Source organism: Pteropus medius, unplaced genomic scaffold, assembly GCF_902729225.1.
Source record: "Pteropus medius unplaced genomic scaffold, Ma_sr-lr_union100, whole genome shotgun sequence".
Classification (NCBI taxonomy): Eukaryota; Metazoa; Chordata; class Mammalia; order Chiroptera; family Pteropodidae; genus Pteropus; species Pteropus medius.
Genome location: NW_024352787.1, coordinates 26,382,639 through 26,408,286, shown reverse-complemented (window position 1 = coordinate 26,408,286; position 25,648 = coordinate 26,382,639). Strand labels below are relative to the sequence as shown.

Below are 25,648 nucleotides of genomic sequence, written 5' to 3'. Positions count from 1 at the left end.
AATCTACATCTAGATAAGTAGTGAAAATGTAGAAAACTGAAGAGGAAACAAAAACAGCAGGGGTGGGGATGGAAATTACCATCAAGAGACTACATATGACTTCTGAATAGCAACATGAGATAACGAAGCCAAAAGATAATGAAACAACCTTAGTTTGCTGAAAGAAAATAATTGTCAACCTAGATTTTGATTTCAGTGAAAATATCTTTTAAAAAGAAAGGAAATTTTAAGTTTGCCATGAGAAAGACATTCTATGGGATTAACTTCAAGCAGAAGGAAAGTGAGATGCAAGAAAGAATGAGCAAAGTGACAAATTTGTGGTTAAATCAAAATGTAAAATTGAAGCAAAAATAATATAACATTAAGGATTAAAAGAATGACTAGGATCGAAAATTATAGATCATTTATGCAGATAAGTAGAATGATTATCAATCAGACTTCAGTTTAGTAAATGGGCATAGGACCTAGGTTGATGAGTCAACCCGGAAGAAATACAAAAACTATGAAAAGTGTTTCTTTAGTCAGCAAAGAAATTCAACTATTTTAGTAATAATGAGATATTCATAGTGATAAATCATGGCTCTCCAAAATGTTGATGAGACTGATGAATTTAGTATATATAAACATTTCTGGTAGCAGTGTAAAAATTTTGGCTTTACATGATCATTTAGGTCATTTTTTTGTTGTTCCAAAGAACTATTAACTAATGAATTTCAGAAGTAGAAGTCATGCCTATTTGCATTCCTTATGAGTGCAGAGCTACCTGTCCTATGATAGTTGCTTTAAATTTTTTGTTTTATGGCTTTTACTGGGAGACTTAACCAGTTTTGACATTACAGGATAGATTATGTCATGTTGATTTTTTTAAATTGTTCATTTCTGGTGATATACACACAAACACAGAGACCCTGTTTAATCCTTAGAAAAACTGCATCGGCCCTGCTCCAGTGGCTTATGGAACATTGTCTCCTTTAAAGGTCTTTTTTCTAGGATACTCCTATTTTGCTTTTTTGCTATTCCTCTTCTTCACAGGGTCATTGTGAAAAGATGACCAATAAAACACGATAGGTATATTTAATAGATGTTTATTTCTTTATTTCTTTTTTTTTTTTTTTGGGTCCAACTCTTATTTTAAAATGAAGGGGCTCATAAAAGGTCAGAGGTGAAAGGAACTGTTAAGGTATGTGGTTGATTTAGGGTCTCTTTGTTCATAGAAGAGGAGCCTGGGCACAGCCCACTGCGGTCATAGATTTTGTTAGTGGTCTGGGCAACCTGGCTTTTTTGGCTGCTGTTTCTGTGAGGACCAGTTGCTCATGCCTAATATTCAGTAAGCTTGCATCACTAGCTTGGCCTAGTGTGTCCTCTGGTGTTCGTCGTTAACACCACTATGTGAGGCAGTTACTTTCTGGGAAAGGGAGAAGAGGAAGCAGTCACTGAATGAGGGGTTCACAGAATATTTCATGAATAATCTTGACTAAAGACTACCCAGGGAAATAACCTCTTTAGACTGGCAAAGAACAGTTCAGCGAATTTCTGTTGTAATCCAAATTCACCCTTTTCTAGAGAGCAGAAAGCCCCAAACAAAAATGCATCTTTTTGCATTAAGCCTCATTGGACTCTGTCACCTCCAAGGTTCTTACCTTTGAAAAATTCTGTGATGTTTCCTGAAAAGTTCTGGTAATGAAACAAGACCTCTTATTGCCTGTAGCATACCTGTGGTGCTGTTGGTGTGACATCTGTCTTATGTTTCTTAACATTGAGTATGAATGACATCATATCAAATTTATGACAGTTTTAAGGTAAGAAGTGGAAATAGCAGTAGGCAGAAAATTGTCCTAGTGTTATGTTCTGGTTCTGATAGTGGCTGTATGACCTTGACAAATCCTTACATTTGTAAAATGAGAACACATCATCTTTTTATTTTGCTGGAGAATTAAAGGAAAAGTGACATTAAGAAGTAAGAACTTTCACAAATAACGACTATATTCTACATGAATGTTCTGATTATGGAAAAGTAATATGCTTTTGTTGTCCATTTTGACTGAACCATAGTTTAATATAAGTTTATTTAAATTGACTCATCTAAAAGAAAAGAATTAGGGAAAATAATTTCTATGATTTTGATCATTCTCTTGATGCTTTTCCTGATTCTATCCGTTCAGATACAAAATTGCTTCTATTTGCTCATAGATATATGGAGGTAAGTGTCAATTGTTTTTATTACCAAGTTTTAATTTCCTGGTACGTATACGTTATTACTTTGTGGATTCCTAAATCCAGTTTAGAAGTTAATTCACATGATAATAGATGGGAAATAGATCAGTTTTTAGTAATAAGGAAAAGATTAGGTACATTTTTAACCAAAATTATTTTTATGCTCTCAGCTCTGTGTTCTCTGGATTATTGGGGTTTCAGTTAAGGGATACTCAGGTATTCAGTAAATTATATACATAGATGTGTTTTAAGAATTCCCATTCTTGTCCATAATTTTTTAGACATTATTTCATATTAAGTTCATTTGATTATTTGATCTCTTGCTAAAACAAGAATTAAACAATATTTTTATATTAGAATTTTTAAAATTTTGCTTTAGATTTTGCCTTAGAGTATCTTGACGTGGTGTATTTTTGCTTTTTAACTTTTCGATAAAATATGCATAACAAAATTCACCGTTTTAACCATTTTTAAATATACAGTTCCTTGGCATTAAGTGCCTTCTCGTTATTGCGCGACCATCACTGTTATTTTCATAACCTTTTCATCATCCCAAACTAAATCTCTGTACGTATTAAAAAATAACTCTCCCTTACTCTCATCCTCAGTCCCTGGCCACTACCATTCTACTTTCTTTCTCAGTGTATTTGACTAATACATGTATTTCATGTTAGTGGAATTACACAATATTTGTTCTTTTGTGTCTAAGTTATTTCACTTAGAATAATATTTCCAATGTTCATCTATGTTATAGCATGATCAGAACTCATTCCTTGTTAAGGTTCAATTATATAGTGTGTATATATCACATTTTGTTTATTCATTTATCTGACAATGGACATTTGGGTCGTTTCCACCTTTTGGCTAGTGTGAATAATGCTACTATGAATGTGGGTGTATAAATATTTGTTGAAGTCCCTGCTTTCAGTTCTTCTTGGGTATACACCCAGAAGTGGGATTGCTGTATCTTGGTAATTCTGTTTAATTTTTCAAGAACTGCCAAATTGTTTCTGCAGTGGATGTACCATTTTACATTTCTAACAGCAATGTACAGGGTTCCAGTTTTTCCACATCTTTGCCAACACTTAGTTGTTTACTGTTTATGTGTTGTATTTTTAGGTGTTTGAAATTCAGCTGAGGTTTTTTATTGATACCAAAGTATCAGAAAATGTTTTTTAAGGAGAACAATATGCTGTATTGTAAAGGAATCTTAGATGGCACTTGTCCTGCAAACTACTTCCTTTTCAGTAAGAAAGAAGAAATTCTCTTCACCCAGCCTCAGTCTGCTTTTTATTCTCTTTTCTATTATCACTGTTTGTATGAGAGAAAGGGAACTTTGCATCTGTGTTGAATTGTGATGAACTTGCTGAGTTGCGAGGTGTATTACCTCCTCCTCTTACTTGGGAGGAATTTTAACTGGTTCTGGGTGACATTGGAATTTACTTTGGGGTGATGCTGACCAAATTAGATGGAAAGTTAGGAGCTAGATGTTCTATCTTATAGGAGTTTTGGGCGAATAATACTTGGTTTCTGAGCCTTATTTTTTTCTCGTGCAGGAAAACTAAATTAGGCAGTCTTTGGAGGACCCTCACCGCTATAATATTTTGTTTAGTAGGACACTGTGGATCTCTGCCACTCACTTTCTTCTTAATTTTTTTGTGCAGGGATCATGGCCCAAGTAGCAATGTCTACCCTGCCAGTAGAAGATGAAGAGTCTTCAGAGAGCAGGATGGTGGTGACATTCCTCATGTCTGCTCTAGAGTCCATGGTGAGATGGCTTTACAGTTATATAAAACGTTCCATGGTTGGATGAGATTGGGCTTGTGGATGAACTTGATTTGTTTTTTTAAAACATGTTTTTTTGGTTTATTAATAGTTTTTTTTTTGCTTGAATAATAGTTATGGGTTTAAGCCTTTAAATCAAATTTTATTACCATGTTTCAGAATATTCTTATTTTAATGCTTAATATTTTACATTTAATTTCAACTTTTACCAACCAATATCTTAGGCAATCCCTTGTTTTGTAAGCATTAACTTTGAATTTATGTGCAATAGTTGAAGTTTCTCAGAATAAGTTTGGTATTACATGGTGTAGTGCTAGTGTTTCATCGTAGCTGTATAAAGAACATTATTAGAATTATGAGCCATGAGAGCATAGTCACAATTTCATATCTATATTTTATTGTGCTATGCATTCACAGTTGTCCTTACTCTGCCACCTTTTACTAAATATGTAGTGTGTTAGCTCTTTATTTTTAAAATATCTGTATCATACGTAGCAAATTATAGCAAAATATTAAGTATTTTACTGTATTTTTTGTATTACTTTGGTGATAGTAATACAGTTTGCTTAGATTTTTATGGATATGTATCTGGAATTCTAGTATTCGATTTCATAAATTTAAAAAGCATCAGACTTAGATATTTTTTGACACATTGAAATTATTCTAAGTAGGAAGAAGCTATGTATTTTCTAAGTTTTGACTGGTATTAGATATTGTTTATCTCATAGGTTTCAGTATGACATAATTTGTAGATTCTTTTGTTTTCCCATTAAGGCAATTCTTTCCTTTTTTTTTACTATTTAAGAATTTTAAAAATTATCTTTGGAAAGAGAAATTTAAAATGGTTAGTGGCTATTTATTATTTTCTGAATGTCACTTATTTCTGCCTTGTGATCATAAAACCAGCCAAAATTTGTGGCTATCCTGTTAAAATAATTTAGAGATTAAATCCTACTCTGTTGATATTAATCTTTTATTGAAGATTTCTGATCATCGCAGTAGGTATATAACATTATTTATTCAAGATGACGTTTTAAAGCAATATTATGCAAGTCATTTTCATTTAAGAAATGTAGAGGATGGTTATTGTACAAATCAAAAACAAATGGAGAGCTGTAGTTTTTGACAAATGATACTGTGAGAACATAGGCTATTTGGCAAAAAAAAAAAAAAAAAATTCAAGTCTTTATCTTGTGCCAAGTTAAATTCTAGAAGTTCTAAAACAGTAGTTATATTAAGATAAACTAAAAAGTCAGAGGAAAATTGTAATTGTGTATTTAATTGCATAAGCATCTTTTCTATGCCAAAAATCAGTGAGGTATTTTTATATATCAGTGAGGAAACACTACTAACATACTAGAAAAATAAGTAAAGGATATGCTAATTTACAGAAAAATATCTAAGGTACAATACTCTTTCATTTTAATACGTCAGTGGATTATTGACTGTACTAGGCACCCTTTTAAAATGTTTCTGGAAGAGTTGCACTATAACATTTGTTAGTATATTGTGAGTTAGCTCTTCTAGAAGTGCAGCTGGGAGTGTGAACTGATAGAGCCTTCATTAGAAAGCAATTTGCAATAGGTTTTGAGAACCTTAAAAGTATTTACATTCCTAGTCAAAACTCTTTGACTCTGTTGTTTCATATCTCTGACTCTGTTCTGAGAAAGTCATTCAAAATACACATAAATATTTTGTTCCCAGATCATTATTTCAGTGTTAATTTTAGGAGTGAAAATTGGAATCACTTCTAACATTTTCAGTAATGAAATGAATTATTGTATATCCATGAGATGGAATGTTACGTACTGTTCAGATTTTAAAGAATATTTAATCTCATAGGGATATACTAAGTAAAAGTCATACTTAATAAAGTATACTCACCTAAATGTGATTCTTATTGCGTATACATATGGAGATACTTCTGGAGGTGAGATTGTAGTGGATGTTGTACTGTATCTTCCAGACTCCTCTTTAAGACTGATGGCACTAATCACCCCAGCCGTTGTGTGTGTTAGAGGCAGCCCTACCCAAGGTCTCTCCCCTTCCTTGGGGAGGGCCATTCAAGTGCCAGAGTTCTGATGCAGGTGCATCAACTTTCAGCTCTCTCAGACTCTGCCATTTAATTCTCCCTCTGCCGAATCCTGTTCCTCTAACACCTCACAGGTGTTGTCATTGAGAGTACTCTCCCATAAGCCTGTGTACAAATCTGAGTCTGTTATTTGAACAGTAACAAATTACAGGGGATCACTGCCTTTTTCCTTACAAATTCTGTGTTTTCTTCTGTTTAAAATCAGGGTTAAAATCTTTGTAGAAAGAGAGGTAATGAAGACTTTTTTTTTTTTTAATATATGATAAGGCCAGAAGCTAGGAACTTTATCCATTTCCAGTTTATGTATTAAGACAGTGTAAGTGATAAGATTTTCTATCCCTCCAGCAGAAGCAGTGCTTTCGAATTACATCTGTGTTTAATAAGGTTTGCTATTGTATTTTAGTGTAAAGAACTGGCCAAGTCCAAGGCAGAAGTGGCCTGCATTGCAGTGTATGAAACAGATGTGTTTGTCGTTGGAACTGAGAGAGGACGGGCTTTTGTCAACACCAGAAAGGATTTTCAGAAAGATTTTGTGAAATACTGTAAGTATTGTATTTTTATGTTTTGTATTTCATAAATACTAAACTTAAACATTTATGTATAACATGTCTTATTTTATTCTAAAGCAGAACGAGATTTATATTAAAAAAATACTTTCTGAAATGTCCATGGAGACATTTTAACTTTTTTCGCACTTAGGGAAAAAAAAGTGCAGCTCACTGCCAGCCTTAATTTAACATTACGCATAGGAGTGTTATGTTTTCTAGGATTTGACATTATCAGCAATCAAGGATTACTTTTAGAAACGAATGTACCGCTACTAAAAACAGAATGCTATAAATAGAATGATGTAATTTGCTTCCAAAGACTATCGATATACTAGAGTGATGTGAAAATAATAATAAAAGCGAAATACTTCGTGGCAGACTTTGAGGGTAAGGATAGGACTGTAATCGCTTGTTATCTCAGGGCAAATGTTGCAGCTGTAAGCGCTGCTGCCGCTGAGTGTTCTCGGGGCAAACGAGAAATGGGTTAAGATGCTCAAAATGAATCACATGGTAATATATGAGAGTAAATACTGAAGAGTTTAAGAAAATGGTAAATGTTTATTGTACTCTGCTCCTTGCTTGGCATTACTCTGGATTGGTGAAACACATTAGAGAGAAATTAGACAAATTCTGGATCGATTAAAAGTTCTTATCCAGATAAGCATTTCTTTTCTCGATAACTAGTAGGTATGTTGAAAACAAGTCTCTTTCTATGCATTACATTTTTGTAACCATGATGCAAAGTTAAACAGGTCTCCCTGACTCCCTCAGTAGAATCAATTTGTCAAGAGTCCTCAGCAGGTTTTGTGGTCCTCCAATCTATTGTAGGGTGGTAATACTATGACCCTTCACAGTATGACAGTTTTATATCTGTGTTTAATCTAACACTGCCCTTAGGTTTTATATTAACTCTGATACAGCATTTTCTTAAACATGGAAAGAGAACAAAAAAGAGTATATCTATAGCCATTTAATATATGTGTCTTTAAGATCCAGACTTAAATTTCTATTATCAAGTTAGATCCAGTTCATGATAAATCGAGCAGATCATTGGTAAATAAAAATAGGTTTCTTTATTCATTAACTTTAGTTCTCAATTGTATTTTTAGTCCTTTTAAAAAAATGTATCTTCTCTACATTATATGCCTTACTCCCCACCAGATGTGATCTTTTAAACTTTACGGCAGTAATCTACTTTTAAATATTTTTCTTATTTTTTATTATTTTGAGAATTTTTAAGGCTTTGATTATGTTTATATTTAAGTTTATACTAATAATGTTTCTTTGATTATGTTTATATCAGCTGCCATCTGTCCCATGAATACTATAATCCCACTGGCAGCTGTGTTTATATTCATCTTTTCTATACTGCCTTGCTTAGTTGGTTCTCCAGTGGTTTAGAACTAAGCATTAGGGCAACTGTCCTCAGTTTCAAATTGTAGCCCCTGCCTATTACTATTCATGCATTTTTATTGTTACCAGTAATTTGATGCCATGGAGAATAACCTTTGGATAGAATTCTTAAGTACCTAATATTTCTATAAATTATTTCACAGATAGGGCTCATCGTAGTGGTCTTCTGAAGCCTAATTAATAGGTTTGTAAATCAGTTTTAGAAAATTTTGAAAAGAATTCTAAGCTCTTTTTCAGAGTTTAGAAAAGCAGTATCCAATAAAAGTAATATAATATTAATCACTCATATAATCTAAAAATTTCTAGTCATTACATTGATAAAAAGTAAGGAGAAAAATGAAATTCCTTTTAGTGGTTATATTTTAATGTGATACATCTAAAATATTATTCAACATGTAATCAATGTAAAAAATTATTAATGGGGTATGGGTATTTTGCCTACTTTTTTTTGTACTGAGTCTTCAAAATCCAGCGTATATTGTAAATTTACAATACCTCTTAATTTGGACTGTCATATTTCAAGTGCTCAGTAGCCACAGGTGTCCAGTTGCTATTGTGTTGGACTTTGCAAGCTTAGAACATTTTTTGTAGTGATAATCTTCCCATATTTGTTTGTAGCTGATAAATTACTGGTATGATAATTTTCTTTTTAAAAACACTAGTAGCTAATTTGTAGGATTTTTAGTTATAGCTACACTTATTTCAGAGATGATCATCTCTTAGTATTTTCATTCATGTCTTTTAGATTTTTATTTTTAAAATTACATTTTTCCTTATCCTTTCTGTTTTTATATAATACATCATAAATGTTAAAATATAGGAAAAAATATTCTTATTAAAAGCCAGATGTTAAGATAATGGATACAGGCCTTTTATAGCATTAATTATTTTACAGGTGTTGAAGAAGAAGAAAAGGCGGCAGAGATGCATAAAATGAAATCTACAACCCAGGCAAATCGGATGAGTGTAGATGCTGTAGAGATTGAAACACTCAGAAAAACAGTTGAGGACTATTTCTGCTTTTGCTATGGTAGGTTATACACTTGAATTTTCTAAAAGATACATAATGTAATTGAGTTTTCTAAAGGGTAAATTTAATAAAATATAACACTTTCACAAATTGAATGGATTAATTTCCATATAATTGGGTTAGCATTAGGAAGAACCTTACTTTCCATTTCCAGCTTGAAGGAACCCAGAAACTAATACAGCTATTAGAACTGTTTTCTTTTTTAGAGTAGTTTTAGATTTCACAGCAAATTTAAGAGGAGGGTACAAAGATTTCCCATATAACATCGTCCTTTACACATGTGTAACACTTTACTATCAGCATTCCCCTCCAGAGGACCTGCATCAGCACATCATAATCACCCAAAGAGAGTTCGCTTATTTTTGACATGTGTGCCAATTCTCCTAAAAACCACTTTTTGTTAATCCAGTTATGTGTAAACAGGGGGAAGATAGAGGTTACATTGTGAGGTTGTAGATAAAATTCAACTCTGGTGAATGGGGTTTCTAGTATCTGGACTCACTGCCTGGTACACACCAACAGCCTGACAGGATACAATCATTTGTGAACGTAGATTGTGTTCATCTAATAAGTTTTCAATGAGAATATTAACGAAAAATTGCCTGGTATAGTAACAGTTGGATTTGTCAGGCTTCCATGTTCTGAGGCTGAATTATATATGAAAAGATTGTGTTATACCAGGGTGAGACCATCATGAAGAAAGAGAATAGTGCAAGAAATCAGCCATTTTTCCTTTCATGTAGGTTTTATTTTAATATAAATATCTTAACATACTTTTCATTTTGGCCCTTTGGATTCGTTGCAGGTATAGTAGCTCTTCTGCGAACATAGGAGTTAGGGCCTTATCGTATTTCAAAGTAATTTCAAAATCAGCTATTAGAAGAAAGCATGCCATTTATTAAGCCATGATAAACTAATGATGGTTTAGTTTTTGATCTTAGCATTTAATGGTGTTTATCCTCCTTCCTCCTTACCTCACCCCTTGTTCCTCACCCCCAGGGAAAGCTTTAGGCAAATCAACAGTGGTGCCTGTTCCGTATGAGAAGATGCTACGAGATCAGTCTGCTGTGGTAGTGCAGGGGCTTCCAGAAGGAGTTGCCTTTAAACACCCTGAGAACTATGATCTTGCAACTCTGAAATGGATTTTGGAGAACAAAGCAGGGATTTCATTTATCATTAAGAGGTGAAGTACTTTCTTTCTTCTTTGACCACCAACAGTTTATTCTTATGAAATTGATTATTCAGCTTATTTTAATATACTTTAAAAATTCATGCTTACTGTAAGACTCATTTAAATTTATGCCTTATAGTAATTTTGTTTTGTATATTTATGTATAGTTTTTGTTTTGTTTTGTTTTAATGCAGACCTTTCCTGGAGCCAAAGAAGCACCTAGGTAAGTGATTGCTTTGCTTATACAATAGCCAGATGGATTCCTAAACCTATTTTGCCAAATTTAATATATTTTAATGTTTTCTTTGAGAATATGAATAAGACATTTTGGAGTGGGATATTAGGATGTTCATATAAACCAATGAAAAGTCATCGAGCTGAAAAAGTAGAGACTTGTTTTTTATTTTTAGTTCTGCTACTGGCTTTATGATGTATTTAAGGTTTTATGTTTGCAATATATAAGATCATATTCTATATTTGCTCTCATTTCCCAGAATTATGAGTATGATTTAACTTAATGTTCATTGAACAAGCATGGAATTATTGGGCACAAGATTGGGTGGAGAGGGGATACACAACTGTACAAGTTTTAAAGCTTTTAAGTAGGTCTCATGGAAGAGATAAAAAGTCCATGAAGTCACCACAGCAAGAGCATAAAGTACACACTGCAGGAATGGTTAGAGAAAGCACTATGGTTGGAGAAGTCGTTGGAGGAAAGATTCTTTTATAGCCCAGGAAGGCTTTCATGCAAACAGGGCATTAAGATGGGCCCTTTTGAAGAATGAGGAGGATTTCAAGAGGACTTTTTCTTGGGAAATTCAGCCATTTCATTTGAAGGGAATAGTGATATTTAGAAGACTGGTACCCCTTGGAGCCGCATTTATTTGAGACTTTGAAAGTAAATAACCATTATCATTGGCAACGTAACCAACGTAAGGATGCAAGGACAATAATAGACACACCTAAACATTTTGTTTTCTGTTAAATAACCTTTGTTTTGTCCCCTCCATGATGCAAAGATTAATTTTTTAGAAGCTTTATTGAGGTTTAATTGTCATATAATTCTATGACATGCCATAGAATTCACCCGTTTTAAGTATATAATTCAGTGGTTTTTGGTAGCTGTACAATTAAAAAACTTAAAAAATTTTATATCCATTGCCACGGTCTAATTTTAGAATATTTTCGTCTTACCCATCTGTTAATGCATGAATGTTATATAAATGAAGTAGATAGTATGTAATCTTTTGAAATTAACTTTTTTCACTCAGCATAGTTTAATTGAGGTTCATCCATGTTGTTGAGTATATTGATAGTTTTTTCCTTTTTATTGCTGAATAGTACATATTCCATTGTATAAATATACCACCGATCTATCCATTCATCAGTTGGTAGACATTTAGATTGTTTCCACTAGTGTCAATATTGCTATAAGCATAATTAAATAAGTTTTTATTTGGACATAATACTTTAATTTCTCTTAGATATATATCCCTAGGAGTGGAATTGCTGTGTCATAGGGTAATTTTACATTTAACTAAGAAATTGCCAACTATTTTCCAAAGTGGATGCACCATTTTATATTCCTACTAACATCATTTGAAGGTTCAAGTTCCTCCACATCCCTGTCAGCATTTAATTGTCTTTTGGGTTTGATTTTTGCCATCTTAATGGGTGTGACATGGTATCTCATTGTGGTTTTGATTTATGTGTCCCTAATTACTAATGTTGGGTATCTTTTCATGTGCTTATTAGTTATTTATATTCTTTGGAGAAATACGTATTCAGATATTTTCCCATGTTTTAATTGGGTTATTTGTATTTTTATTATTGAGTTGGAAGAGTTTTTCATACAGTCTCGCTATGTATATTTTCTCCAGTTCTACAAGTTGTCTTTTTACTTGCTTGATAATGTCATTTGAAGAACAAAAATTTTTATTTCTTACGAAGTCCAGTTTATTCTTTATCACTGTGCTTTTGATGTCATTATTTAAGAAACTGTTGCCTAACCCAAGGTCATGAAGACTGTTACGTTTCCTTCTATAATGTTTTAGATTTAGTTCATATATTTAGATCTACAATCAAATTTGAGTTAATTTTTGTTTATGATACATGGTAAGGGTATAAATTCATCTTCCGATTGTGCCAGCACAAGTTGTTGAAAAGACTATCCTTTCCTCTGGAGTTGCTTTGGCATCTTTATAAAGGATAGTTGACCTTGACTGTTTATTTCTGGGCCTTCTACATAATGAATCAAGTGAATCGTGTGTGAATCAAGACAGTTTACCTCTTTACAATGATTGACTTTTATTTCTTAATCCTATTGCTTGGGCTATAACATCCAATACAGTATCAAATAGAAGTGAGGATGGAAGACATCACCTTGTTCTCTATATTAGCTGGAAGGCATTTAGGCGTTCACCATTATGATGTTAGCTGTTGGTGTTTTATATATGTCCTTGAAAAGATTGCTTTGTGATGTTTAAGTAAAAATTCATACTTTTTCATGATCACTAATTTTTCCCCTGAAGTTTTCTAGGTTTGCATTACTCTGTCTTTTGTATTTTGTGATATCTTTTATTCTAGAAACTTGTTTTGAAACATTGGGGCCTGATGTTAATTAATGACTATTTCTATAGGGTGTTTATTAATGAGTGGTCCAAGTGGGTAGGTTTGTATGACTCGGGGTTTTTTTTGCCATACCAACTCTCAAAGTAATTGAAATATTGTGATTGTAATGGGATTTCATTTTCCAGTTTTTAAAATTAACAGCTCTTTTGAGATATAATTTACATACAATAAACTATACATATTTTAAATGGATAATTTGGTAAGTTTTGACACACGTATACACTGAGAAAAACCACTACAGTCAAGATAGTGAACACATCTTTCACCCCCAAATTTTTTATACCCCTTAGTTAATTCTTTCCTTTGCTCCTTCCAGCCCTTGTCCTGAGGCAACCACTAATCTTGCTGTCACTGTAGATTTGTTTACATCTTCTAGATTTTTTAATATAAATGGAGTCATATAGTATATACCTTTTTTATATTTGACTTATTTTGAGACTTACCCAGGTTGTTTCATGTTTCAGTAGTTCATATATTTTTTTTTTATTGCTTAGTAGTATTCCATTGTGTAGATACACTACAGTTTGTTTACTCATTCTGTCTATGAAAATTTGAGTGTCTGTTTCTTGGCTATTGTAAAGAAAGGACTATGAATATTTGAGTGCAAGTCTTCATGTGGACATATATTCACATTTCTCTTTGGTAAATACTTAAAGTTGAAATGGTTAGATCATATGGTAGTTATATATTTAACTTTTTAAGAAACTGCCAAATGACTTTTTACATGACTTCTGTTCCCACTAACAATGTGAGAATTGTTGTATATCTTCATCAGCATTGGAGTCAGTCTTTTTTTTCATTCAACAAAATTTACAATGTTACATTGTACAATTCAGTGAGTCTTAGTATATGTACAAGATGTACTATTGCTGCTGTCTAATTACAGAACATTTTCATCACTCTAAAAAGAAAGTTTGTACCCATTAGCAATCATCGTTTTCTCATTCTTCAGAGCCAGATCTGCTGCTCTTAATAGAAATCTTTATTATTGTTTATACATCAGTAGTCTTAGTTTACATTACCAGAGTAATAGTATATTGCTGTATTTGCTTCACTGGTAAAAATAAGAGCTTTTTCATTAAAGAGAGGGTGTGTAAGGGGCTGAAAATTGTTAGATGAGTGTCATCTCTAGTTATTTTATAAGGGAGAACAAAGGATACTTTTATAACTAATGCAGTGCTCATTCTAGTGTGACCCAGAGCTATGAAGTCCCCCTCTCTCAGTTCATTCTATATTTAGGATCTTAGAGAATATTAGTCATATTTGAAGAATTGGAAGAACCTAAATCTAATTTTTTTTTGTACATAGGTGCTCGCGTGATGGTAACAGATGCTGAAAGGTCAATGCTATCTTCAGGTGGAAGGTAAAACATATTTCATTAGTACTAATAAACTTCCACACTTTACCAAGTTTAAGTTTTTGATTATTGAGGAGTTCGAATATTAAAAAGGCCTATATTGCACATTTTGAAGTTTAATATGCAGTCGAATTGTTTGGGGATCCTGTGAAAATGCAGTTTTTGACCTAGTTCTGTATGGTAGTTGTTCCTGGGTAAAGCCGATGTGATTGTCTAATGATCACATTGTGGATAGGAAGGCCTTATAGTAAAGTGGAATTTGAAAGTTAGTATGCTACACTAATATTTTGTTATACTTCTAAAAAAGTTTAAATTGGAATTAAAGTACTAAATTTAGTTGACAAGTCATATTTATATGAGAAATAAGAATGTAAATTTTAAACTTGAGTCAGTTATGCATTCAGCTTGGTCAGGTGAGTGATTTTATGATGAACCAGTGCATTTGAATACTGTGTGAGCTGCCCTCACTAATGCATAGCTTTATCAGCGTTCCCTTTTCCTTTCAGTTGTGGCCCCATCAAAGTGAAAACTGAACCCACAGAAGATTCTGGTACGTACTAGTGCTTTTAGAATCAATTATGAAAATTAAGGGAGCCTTTTCCTCAATTTAGAAGGTTATATTCTGATTCATTACTTATCCTTTTATTTTGATGAGAAAAGGACAAATTCATTCCAATGGTGATATTATTTGTTAATGCGTCTTATTATATGAAACCCAAAATGATAATTTGCTTGATAAATGGTAGCTGGAAGTTTGTTGCTAATTACATATTTGTATTAAGTTTATTAATAATTTTTTCCAGTTGTACAGGAATAGTAGTATAAAATGTCAGCTAGTTCTATAGTGCTTTTTACAAAAATCACAGCAGTGGTATTCAGGGAGCAGTAAGTACCTTCTTACTCTCCTTTTCCCTTTGCACTCCCATTTTCTACTCTCCAAGGAAACTGTTTTTAGCTCTAAACTTTTTTTGCTATTTAATTCCTTATTTTTAAATGTTATGTTTATACTGATATTTCATACAGATTTTTTGGATAGCTTTATTGAGATATAATTTATGTGCCACAGAATTTTACCGGTCTTAAGTATATAATTCAATAATATTTTAAGTAAATATACAGAGCTTTACAGTTGTTACCACAATCTGATTTTAGAACATTTCCGTCACTCCAAATAGAAGCTTGGTTCCATTTGCAGGCACTCCTTATACCCCCTCCCCAACTAATTCAAGTTTCATAGGCATATAAGAAGAATCATAACATTACATGATGTTTTGCATTTTGCTTCTTTTACTCTGCATGTTTTGAGGCCCATCTTCAAAAAAGTGAAGCATATTTAAGTAGTTCATACCTGAATGTTAGTCCACTGTACAGATATATTACCTTCTGTTTACTGGTAGACATATAAGTTGTTTCTACTTTTTGGTTGTTTTGAATACCACTGCTGTGAACAGCCACGTATGTGTCTTTGTGTAGAAATATGTCTCTGTTTCTCTTGAATAGGTAACCTAGGAGTGAATTGCTGGTTCTATGGAAACTCTATGCTTAACTTTTGAGTTACTGATAAACTGTTTTCCCAAGTGGTTACACTATTTCATTTTCTTAGCAGCAGTGTATGAGAGTTTCAGTTTCTCCATATCTGGGCCAGCACTTGTTATTGTCTTTTTTGATTATAGCTATCCTAGTGGGTGAGTGTTTGTTTCCTTTTGCTTTTAAATAGACTTTCTATTTTTAGAGCAGTTTTAGTCACAGCAAAATTGGACAGAAATTACAGAATGTTCCCAATATACCTTCTGTCCCAACACATTCTGTCCCCTGCTATTAACATCCTACATCAGAGGTACATTTAGTCAAATTAATGAATCTACCTTGACACATAATCACCCAAATTCCATAGTTTAGGGTCAGTCATGTATATTCTGTGGGTTTTGACAAATGCACTATTACAGTATCCTTTTTGTAGTTCATGTTCCTAAAAATTTTCTGTGCTCTGCCTATTCATTTTCCCTAATACTCAGAAAAGCAAAAAAGCTTTTGTAAATATAATTTTGTAAATATAATTTTCTCTTTTTTTAATTGGGTTGTTTCTTTTCTTTTTTTTTTTTTTGAGTTATATGAGTTCTTTATATATTCTGGGTACAAGTCTTTTATCAGAAATAAGGTTTTGTAAATATAATTTTCACTCTATGGCTTGTTTTTTTGTTTTCTTAATGGTGTATGTTGAAGCCTAAAAAAAGTTAATTTCAATGCAGTCGAGTTTTCCAGTTTTTTCCCCTTGTTTGTGCTTTTAGTGTTAAATTAGAAAAACTGCCCACCTAAGGTCATAAAGATTTTTACACTTACGTTTTCTTCTTGAGTTTTATAGTGTTAGCTCTTATTGGTTAGATCTAAGATCTATTTTGAGTCAATTTTGTGCATGTTGTGAAGTAAAGGTCTAATTAATCATTTTGCATGTGGATATACTGTTGTCCCAGCACTGTTTGTTGAAAAGATATCTTTTCTCCATTGGATTGCCTCAGCACCTTTGTCAGAGGTCACTTGACCAAGTTTACTTCTGCACTTTAATTTCTGTTCCCTTGAACTCTAATACCTACTTCTATGCCAGTACCATGTTGTATTTCATGTAGTTTTAAGGTTTTATTTAACATACGGAAAATGAAGATGTCATTATTTTACTTTCAGTCCCCCCCACTTTTACTATAAATTGATTTTTACTGTTCAAGTTATTTGAGATCTAAGTGTGATCTTGAAAATTTTACTTAATGTTTGCTTTCTTGCCATGTTTCATTTTTAGGGCACAGAATTTTTTGCTTATTTAAAGCACACAGCTATTCCTGACTTGATTACAATTTTATTGTTATAATTGTTATTCTGGTTGCATGATAAAAGATTGAAAGCAACTTCATCTTTTAAAAATAATATATAGTTTTAAAAGATCATTGAATTATTACTAGGAATATATTTTATAATTAGCCTTAGCGGTTGGCAAAGAAAAACGTATTTACAGTATTTTCATAGTAAAGAAATGTGTAAACTTAATAACCTGAACATAGGCTATAAGTGGGGTCTTAAAATTTCAATTGCATTAAATGCAGGTTCATACCATTGTAAAATAATGACATCTCCAGTTTAACCTCTTGCAGAGGTTGGGAGCCAGTTGATAATTTTTACATCTGAATTCTGTTGCAGAGCCTATCATTGTGGGGCTTTTACTATGCTCTCAAATTAGTTAAAAATTTATCTTATGCGGTGAATTTTAGATTTAGGATTCATCTAGGAATACAGCGATGGTTTTATTAGAAAATCTCTTAACTCACTTTCTTATATTATTGAACTAATGAGAAATAATATCTGGATAGATGCTACAGCCATGCTGCCCTGAATGTGCTCGATCTTGTCAGGTCTCAGAAGCTAAACAGGGTCGGGCCTGGTTAGTACTTGGATGGGAGACTGCCTAGGAATACCAGGTGCTATAGGCGTTTTTTAAAAAAAAAAATCTGGATAGATGATGAAAAGGCAGCAGAAATCCTTAACATGATTGGTTGGAATATTGCATATAATTGTAAATGCCAACCTAGTGAACTACTAGAAGCACTCCTCATAAGACAAAGTAGCACATTTACCCCTGTTTCATACCAGTGTTCTAGATGTACAAACCAGTACAAATATGAGGTGTAAGTAATTAGAAAATGAAGGGCACCAGCAACTTTTACAGGAGAGTCAACGAGGCTACTACTGAAAACAAAACATTTATAATCTGATTTTTACTTTAAGAAGTGTTAAAAATTCCAGATGTAATGAAAGTTTAGATTAAAAGGACATGAAAAAAGTTAATAATCCTTTGAATGCTTTCTAAGCAATAAATTTGACTAGGGAAAAATCTAAAAATTTAATGTGGCAAAATCAGCCAAAATGTGTCAAAGGGTACGTAAGACAGGGAATATCTGTAAGACAAATGACAAAGAGTTGTTTTGTCTGACTTACAAAGAGCTAATCCAAAATATAAATGACCAAATATTCAAGAAACAAGAGAAAATGTTCAGTCTAATTAAAGAAATGGAGGTAAAAATTCCAAGAAAGATAGTTTTACACCCAGGAGATTGGCAAACATTAAATTCTACTCATACTCACTCTTAGTAAAAGGTATGGAGAAACAGCAAATTTAGAAGTTCTCGATGTGTGTATAAGTTGTTGCTCTCTTATGGATGATACCTTGACATTTTTTATCATTTTAAGATGCATATGTTCTTTGATCCATTGCTGCCTTGCAAAAATGGCATTTAACATACAGCTTCATCAGTGGAATTCCTGTTGCCGTTAAACACAGTAAGATAAGTGTTATCTATTGATAAGTATCTGTAAGACAGACTACTAGTTAGTTGGAGAAAAGCAAGATGTCAAAGAGATGAATAGTGTAATACTTAAAATTTTTACTTTAAAATGTTCCATTTTGAAATTATTGCAAATAGAAAACCTGCACATAGTGTAAGGAACTTTTTCCTGTACCATTTGACAATAAGTTGCCAATATTATACCCTATCATTCTTTTAACTACTTCAGAGTAATTCTTACAAACAAGGATATACGAACAATAATACAAACAATATGATCATCAAAATAAGGAAAATAATTCTTATCTAATTCTCAAACCCTTTTTCAGAATTTCAAAAAAATTGCCAATTTTTTCATTAATGGCTTCTTTACAGTAGTTTTTGTCTTTCCTTTGACCTTGACACTTTTGAATAAAGTGTGATATTTCCTCATGATTAGATTTATATAATTTGTGTGTGTGTGTGTGTGTTTTGCAAAAATGTCAGATGTGTTTTGTGTTCTTTAATATTGTCAGTTGGCAGTTGATTTCCATTTACGCCTTTACTGATGATATCTTATTTATGGGATTGGTTAGTTTTTCTAGGCTTCTCCACTGTGAATTTACTTTTCCTTTGTAATAAATACATTCATGGGAGTTTTTCTGAGACAGTGGAAATATGTACCACTCCTGATCAGACTTTGAATTAAAGTCAGTTCATTTATATGAGAGTACACCCATGTATTTCTGTTTTATTCAGTGCATCACAATCCATTATTATCATTATTTTGATTTGCCAATAGTTCTTGCTTTGGCCGTTGGAGCCACTTCAGGTTGTCCTCTGGGTCCTTTTCTGGTCCTTGGGTCATTGAAAATATCACCATTATTTTTATAGAACTTTTTATTTTTTACTTTCTTGCAAAACAGGGTGGTCAAGTTTCATCTTTCCCTAATTCAGCTCTAGAATCAGCCATTCTAACAAGAAGCCCTGGTTCCTTTTTGAGGAGAGTGGTATAAAGAAATCAGTATCTTGGTGCTAGATGTGCTTATTGCGGTTGGAATGGCTCTGCTTCTGAGTGGACAAAGCTAGGGAATCTCTGTGTGTGGATGTTTACATACAGATAAATATATATATGAATACATACATACATTTACATCTATTTTTTTAATGCTTTTATCAGCCTGTTAACACTCCAAGGTTTTTTCCTCCTCCCTTTTCTGTATAATTCTATTCTGTCACAGAACCATGGCAACTGAATATTCTTAGTATATTTATTTCATTTAACTCATGTCCTGTTGTTCAGCCCACATCTCATTGCCACCCTCCATACTTTGCTTACACTCTGACACTCCTTGTTGGGCTATAACCACTCATGCTTGCCCCCTGAGTCTCCCAAAGCCTTCACACAATTTTCCCTGCCCTCTCATATAAATCTTCTTTTGCCACCCTGCTCTAGGCCATGGAACCTCCCTGATGCACCTACCTTGCTCAGCACCATATAATGGTTTTTGGAATGAATTGTTGGGGAAAGGGGAAGGGCTGTGTTAATTCTGTGTGTGAATCAATGACAACTTTTATCAGTGTTATAGAACCATTAGTTTTTTGATGATCTGCAAGAAAGATAGTGTTGAATTGTCTTTTCTGAGAAAAAAGTGTTTGAATCTATTACCCTGTTTTTCAGAAGATGTTTCTTTTTTCTTTATTAATGCCACAGTAAATCTTATTTTTCTGTTTAGTTTTTAGTCGATTGTGCCAAAATCATTTCACAAAATATCTCCCCTTTATTCATATATTCATCTCCTGCATATTTTGCATCTAAAAATAAACATGCTGAAACAAGAAAAATATTTTATTGAATTCTTTAACCATTTTTATGTATGGCTAGAAAAGTATGCATCGTCATCTTAGAGATTTCTCTTTTCTGCTTTATACTTTGTATCTTTTTTCCCCTGGCTTTTTTGAAATGTAACAGACAATTAACTATTCATATTTACATTGTACAATTCAATGAATTTATTTTTCCCAATTATAATTGGCATACAATAATATATTAGTTTCAATTGTACAGCATAGTTGGTGATTAGAGATCTATATGAGTCACAAAGTGATCACCCCACTAAATCTAGTACCCCTCTTCCTCCTTACATATTTATTCCAACATTGTTAACTGTTTTCCTTATGCTACACTTTATATCTCCATGCCTATTTTGTAACTATCCATTTGTACTTCTTAATCCCTTGGTTCTTTTTTTTTTTACCGTCCCTCCCATCTCCCTCCCATCTAGTAGCCCTCAAAATGTTCTCTGTTTCTATGAGTTTGTTTCCATTTTGTTATTGATTTTGTTCCACATGTAGTGAAATCATGTGGTATTTGTCTTTATCTGACTTACTTCATTCAGCTCACTACCCTCTACGTCCTTCAAAGCAATATCTTATTTCATCCCCTTCCTTTTAGTCTGTGTGTGTCTTTTAATCTGAAGTGAGTCTCTTGTAGACAGCATATGTAGGGGTCTTGTTTTCTTATCCATTCATCCATTCTGTTTTTTGGTTGAAGCACTTAATTCTTTTCCACTTGAGGTACTTGTTGATAGGAATGTAGTTGTTACCATTGTTTATTCCTGTTTTTCATATTTTTTCTTCTTAAAGAAGTCCCTACAACATTTTGAGTAACACTGACTTGGTGTTGATAAATTCCTTGAGCATATTTTTGCCTGAGAAGCTCTTTATTTGTCCTTTAACTCTAAATGGAAGCTTTGCTGGATAAAGTATTCTTGGTTGTAGATACTGGGTTTTCATCACATCAGATATTTTGTGCCAAGGCCTTCTGTCCTGAATAGTTTCTTTTGAGAAATCAGCTGCCAGTCTTATGGGTGCTCTCTTGTAGGTAATTAACTGCTTTTCTCTTCCTACTTTTAAAGTTCTCTTTGTATTTAACATTTGGCATTTTAATTATAATGTGTCTTGGTGTGGGCATCTTCGGGTTCATCTTGTTTGGGACTCTGAGCTTCGTGGTGGTGTATGTCTATTTCCTTCACCAGATTAGGGAAGTTTTTCATCATTATTTCTTCAGATAGCTTTTCAGCTTCTTGTTCTCCCTCTTCTTCTTCAGGTACCCCTATGACATGAAGGTTTTTACCATTTAATTTTGTCCCATAGGCCCCTTAAATTATTATTATATTCTTGGTTACTTTTTTCTTGCTTTTCTGGTTGGGTGTCCTTGGCTTCCTCATCCTCTGTACCAGTGGTTCGATCCTCCTCTTCATTTACTCTGTTGATTCCCTCTAATATACTCTTCATCTCAGGTAGTATATTCTTCATTTCTGACTGGTTCTCTTATAATTTCCATTTCCATTTTATGTTTTTTTAATTTTTTCGTTGAAGTTCTCACTGAGTTCATCTATACTTCTCCTAAGTTCATTGAGCATCTTCATAACCAGTGTTTTGAACTCTGTATCTGTTAGATTGCTTGACTCCATTATTCCTGGATCTCTTTTCTGTTCTCTTATATGGTTTCTGCTTCTTTGTCTTCCTGTTTTGGCTGCCTTTCCATGTCTGTTTCTGTGTACTAAGCAAAGCTCCCAAGTCTCCCAGTCTCATTAGCATGGCTTTAGTAGTAGGCATCCAGTGACACAGTCCTGAGAGAGGTTCAGCTGCAGGCCAAGTTTAGCCTCAGCCTGTGCCCTTCTGGGGACACCTGTTAAGAATCAGCAAGCAATTCACAGATCCTGTGATTATAGTTGTCTCAAGGCCATACTGGAAACCGAGGCCAGCTGCCACCAGTGGGGGTCTTGGAGGTGCTCAGCACGGAGCACGGGACTCAGCCGAGGATACAACCGAACGTGGCTTAGGTGCGGCCACGAGATGGGTGAGGTGGGTTTTTAAGGAATCCTGTGAAGAGTGACCTCTGTTATCTAGTTTGATGAGTCTCAGTTATGGCAGCGCCTGTGTTCCCATACTGGGAGCGGGGAGGGCTCAACGGATACTGCCAGCACTTCTGCCTGGGAGAAAGCCTCGCCTCTGACCCTTGTGCTCAGAGCAAGCAGATCTGTCACTGCGAAAGTCCAGTTGTGGACAGGGCCGCTTTAATAGGTGTCTTCAGCTGCCGACTGCTGCTTCTACAGCCTCTATCCCACTCATCTGCTCTGGACTGGGTAGCCTCCAGTTCCCCGCCACCCCCCGCCTCCTGCCTCCTCCTGTTTCATGGTGATTTTTTTATTTCTCTCCCTAGTTGTAGGGCTTCTGTTCATCTAGACCCCAGGCAACTCTGCTTGCTGTTTGCTCTGTGTTTCTGTCACAACTTTGATTTGGTGACAAGAGGGGATGAACAAAGCCTCTTATCTATGCCATTTTTCTATACTGTGTATCTTTACATTCAGTTTATCTAGAAATTTCTTTTTAATATATCCTTTTCATTTGATTTTTTATATTTCTTTGTATAACAGTCATCGTCCAGTCAGGAGAAAAAAGTCATACCAGTTATTTGGAGAAATTTTAATGTAAAGATTAAATAGTTGTATTTATTAACTTTGTAATAAAAATCATGTAACAACTCAAGGAATTGGCTGACCCCCCTAGAGCTTTTATTCTGACTTGTAAGGTGGTCCTGGTGTCTGAGGGGACATGTCGAAACTGGTTCTGGTAGCATTGGAAAAATTAAAAGTAGGTCCAGTAGTTCCTGTGGAAAGGGTGTGCTTTTGCTAGTTTGGAATAGTGTACCAAGCCCTGAGTGACCCTGATTGGAGCAGTATACAGACAAGCCAAAGGAAGGCGCAGATACCTTTTCTCTCCTCTAGCCTCCTTGCTGTGTTCCTTTGTGGCAAAAAAAACCTCCAAGCAGCCAACTGGTATTCAGTCCAAACTTCAGCAGCCTAAGAGGTTGGGCCTGGAACTGGGACAACAGCTTTCTGATGGCACAGGCTACCGCTTCAGTTACTCAGCATCCAAACACACCCTTTTCCACATACTTGGACTTCCAAACGCCAAAACAACTGTTCTCGTCTTTGATGCAGCTTTCCTTCCTACACAGTCATTCATTTTTTACTCTTACCCAAAACACAATGTTTCAGTAGTCATTGATTTACGGTCCAGTTGTAGCGAGATTCTCAGAGAGTCGAGACACCGAGGCTGTAAGCAAGAAGCAGTCGTTCGTTGATGCCAGTGCCCGCTCAAAGGATTCTTATCCAAAGGCTGAGCCCTACTTGTAACATGGTGGCAGTTTTATACAATCTTGTACTTCCTCATTCCTACACATATAAGGAAGGAAAACATAAGGAGAACATCAACTGCCGAACTATAAGGAAACTGGCTTAATCGTTTAAGCGGTTTTTGGACTGCCGTGTCAGCCGGAGAGTCCTGGGTAAAGGATGTGCGGTCAGGAACTAACTCGTTCGAGCAGGAAATGGTCAGGCAGGGTCAGGCTGCCACACAGTCATGACTATAGTAATTACTCCTCATATTCACTCCCAACCTATTTGAATATTCTTATTTAAAGGCTAAATGGTAAATGAAATGCCAACAAAAACTGCTGTAAATATAATGTGAAGGAGAAGTGAGAACAGTTAATATATCTAAATACATAATATTTACAGAAGCACTTATAACAAGGAAGATAATATGCAGTGTCCACATTTCTGCAACTTATCATAAGATTTTATAACCTTCCTTAAATCATTACCCATTATATTATATCCTTTGCTTTTAGCCAAGACCTTAGCCAGTAAGGTTTTTAACCTAATTAAAGTGACCTAAATCTTCACTCCTGAAGGATCTGAATCCCCAGTAGATTTGCCTGTTTTGTTTGCTTTGTTTTTCTATTAACTTTCACCGATGAACGTGGTTATACTAAAGAGACAGCCCACAGAATCCCACGGCTTCCAGACGTGTTCCCTGCCACCATCTTGTGACAGCAAACCAATTTCTCATAGGTAATTGTAGCCCATAGAATAACCGCCTTCTTTGCTTGTCGCTTTAGGGATAAATACATCCAGCTAACTCTCTTTCCGAGCTATTTCTTCAATTCAATTTAAAATGTTCTTAAATGTTCTCTACAAAGCTTCTCAAATCACATAGCATCAACTCAGTATTAAGTTCATCACAGGACTGGTATGATTGTGGTTGAATATCTTAGTCTGAAATGTGTACAGATACTCATTGGTTGTTCATTTCTTAAACTTCTCAGAGTATTACCAACAACTGCGATCATACCATGAAATCAGGATTTTATTTTTGAAAATCCCTGCTGTCAGCTGCCAGTAGACAGCTCAGCAAGGGATATTTATTTTTGAACAATTTATGGGGAATATATCTTTAATAAGAATTTATTAGATAAGATTTTTTTTCTTTCCTAAAACTTTTAATTGACGTATAATACAGTATGATGCAAGTATAAGTATATAGCTTATATATAAATAAATAAATAATATACACACCTCTGTAACCTAATACTCATATCAAGAGACCGAACATAGCACCCCAAGAAGGCCCTCTCCTCTCCCTGTTTCATTACTCTTCTCCCAAAGTCAGTCACTTACTGGAGTATTTTTTAATCAGAGTTATGTGCATTTTGTTTTCTTCTGCTTTATTGAGATATAATTGATATTACTTGTGTTTTAATAACAAAGATTTTCCTGTTTTGACCTTCCTATATGTGGAATTATACAACATGTGCTCTTTTATATCCAGCCACAAAGGTCCACTTTAAATTACCTGTCCTAATTGTGGGCACAGGTTTCCGCAGAAAAGTGCACTTTGTACCTTTGTTAACAAAGGAATTTTTTAGGAGGAACAAAACCAATATATCTCATATAAAATGGGTAAAAATGATGCCATCTTTACTCTGGAATATTGAGTCATTAAAGTTGATATCTGCAAATGATTTTTAATGGTTGATAGAAGTATTTTTAATAGTGAATGAATATAGAGTGTGACTAATTTTTTTCAATTCCAAAGAAAGAACTTGTCAGAGAAAAAAATTAGCAGCAAATAATTCCAGAATATTACTTAGTGGTAAAACTTTGTCTAGGTTGGCTTTTTGGTGGTTTTTATCTTCCTGTTACCTAGCATAGTTGTGTCCTTTCATAGTCTTTAAAATATATACACAT

General features: G+C 34.0%; 1 protein-coding gene and 1 pseudogene across 11 annotated transcripts in view; both read left to right on the top strand.

Annotated features, from left to right (window-relative positions):
- Positions 1-25,648, top strand: part of GTF2I (general transcription factor IIi) — a 93,796-nt gene that overhangs the window by 15,722 nt on the left and 52,426 nt on the right. For all 11 annotated transcript variants that reach the window (XM_039849090.1, XM_039849093.1, XM_039849092.1 and 8 more), the window contains 7 exons: positions 3,879-3,982; positions 6,495-6,633; positions 8,948-9,082; positions 10,082-10,265; positions 10,448-10,476; positions 14,193-14,247; positions 14,748-14,791. In XM_039849090.1, the coding sequence (XP_039705024.1) occupies positions 3,884-3,982; positions 6,495-6,633; positions 8,948-9,082; positions 10,082-10,265; positions 10,448-10,476; positions 14,193-14,247; positions 14,748-14,791 (685 nt within the window). In that variant the 5' untranslated portion in view covers positions 3,879-3,883. The remainder of the gene's footprint in view (positions 1-3,878; positions 3,983-6,494; positions 6,634-8,947; positions 9,083-10,081; positions 10,266-10,447; positions 10,477-14,192; positions 14,248-14,747; positions 14,792-25,648) is intronic.
- Positions 17,599-17,717, top strand: LOC120592020 (uncharacterized; annotated as a pseudogene).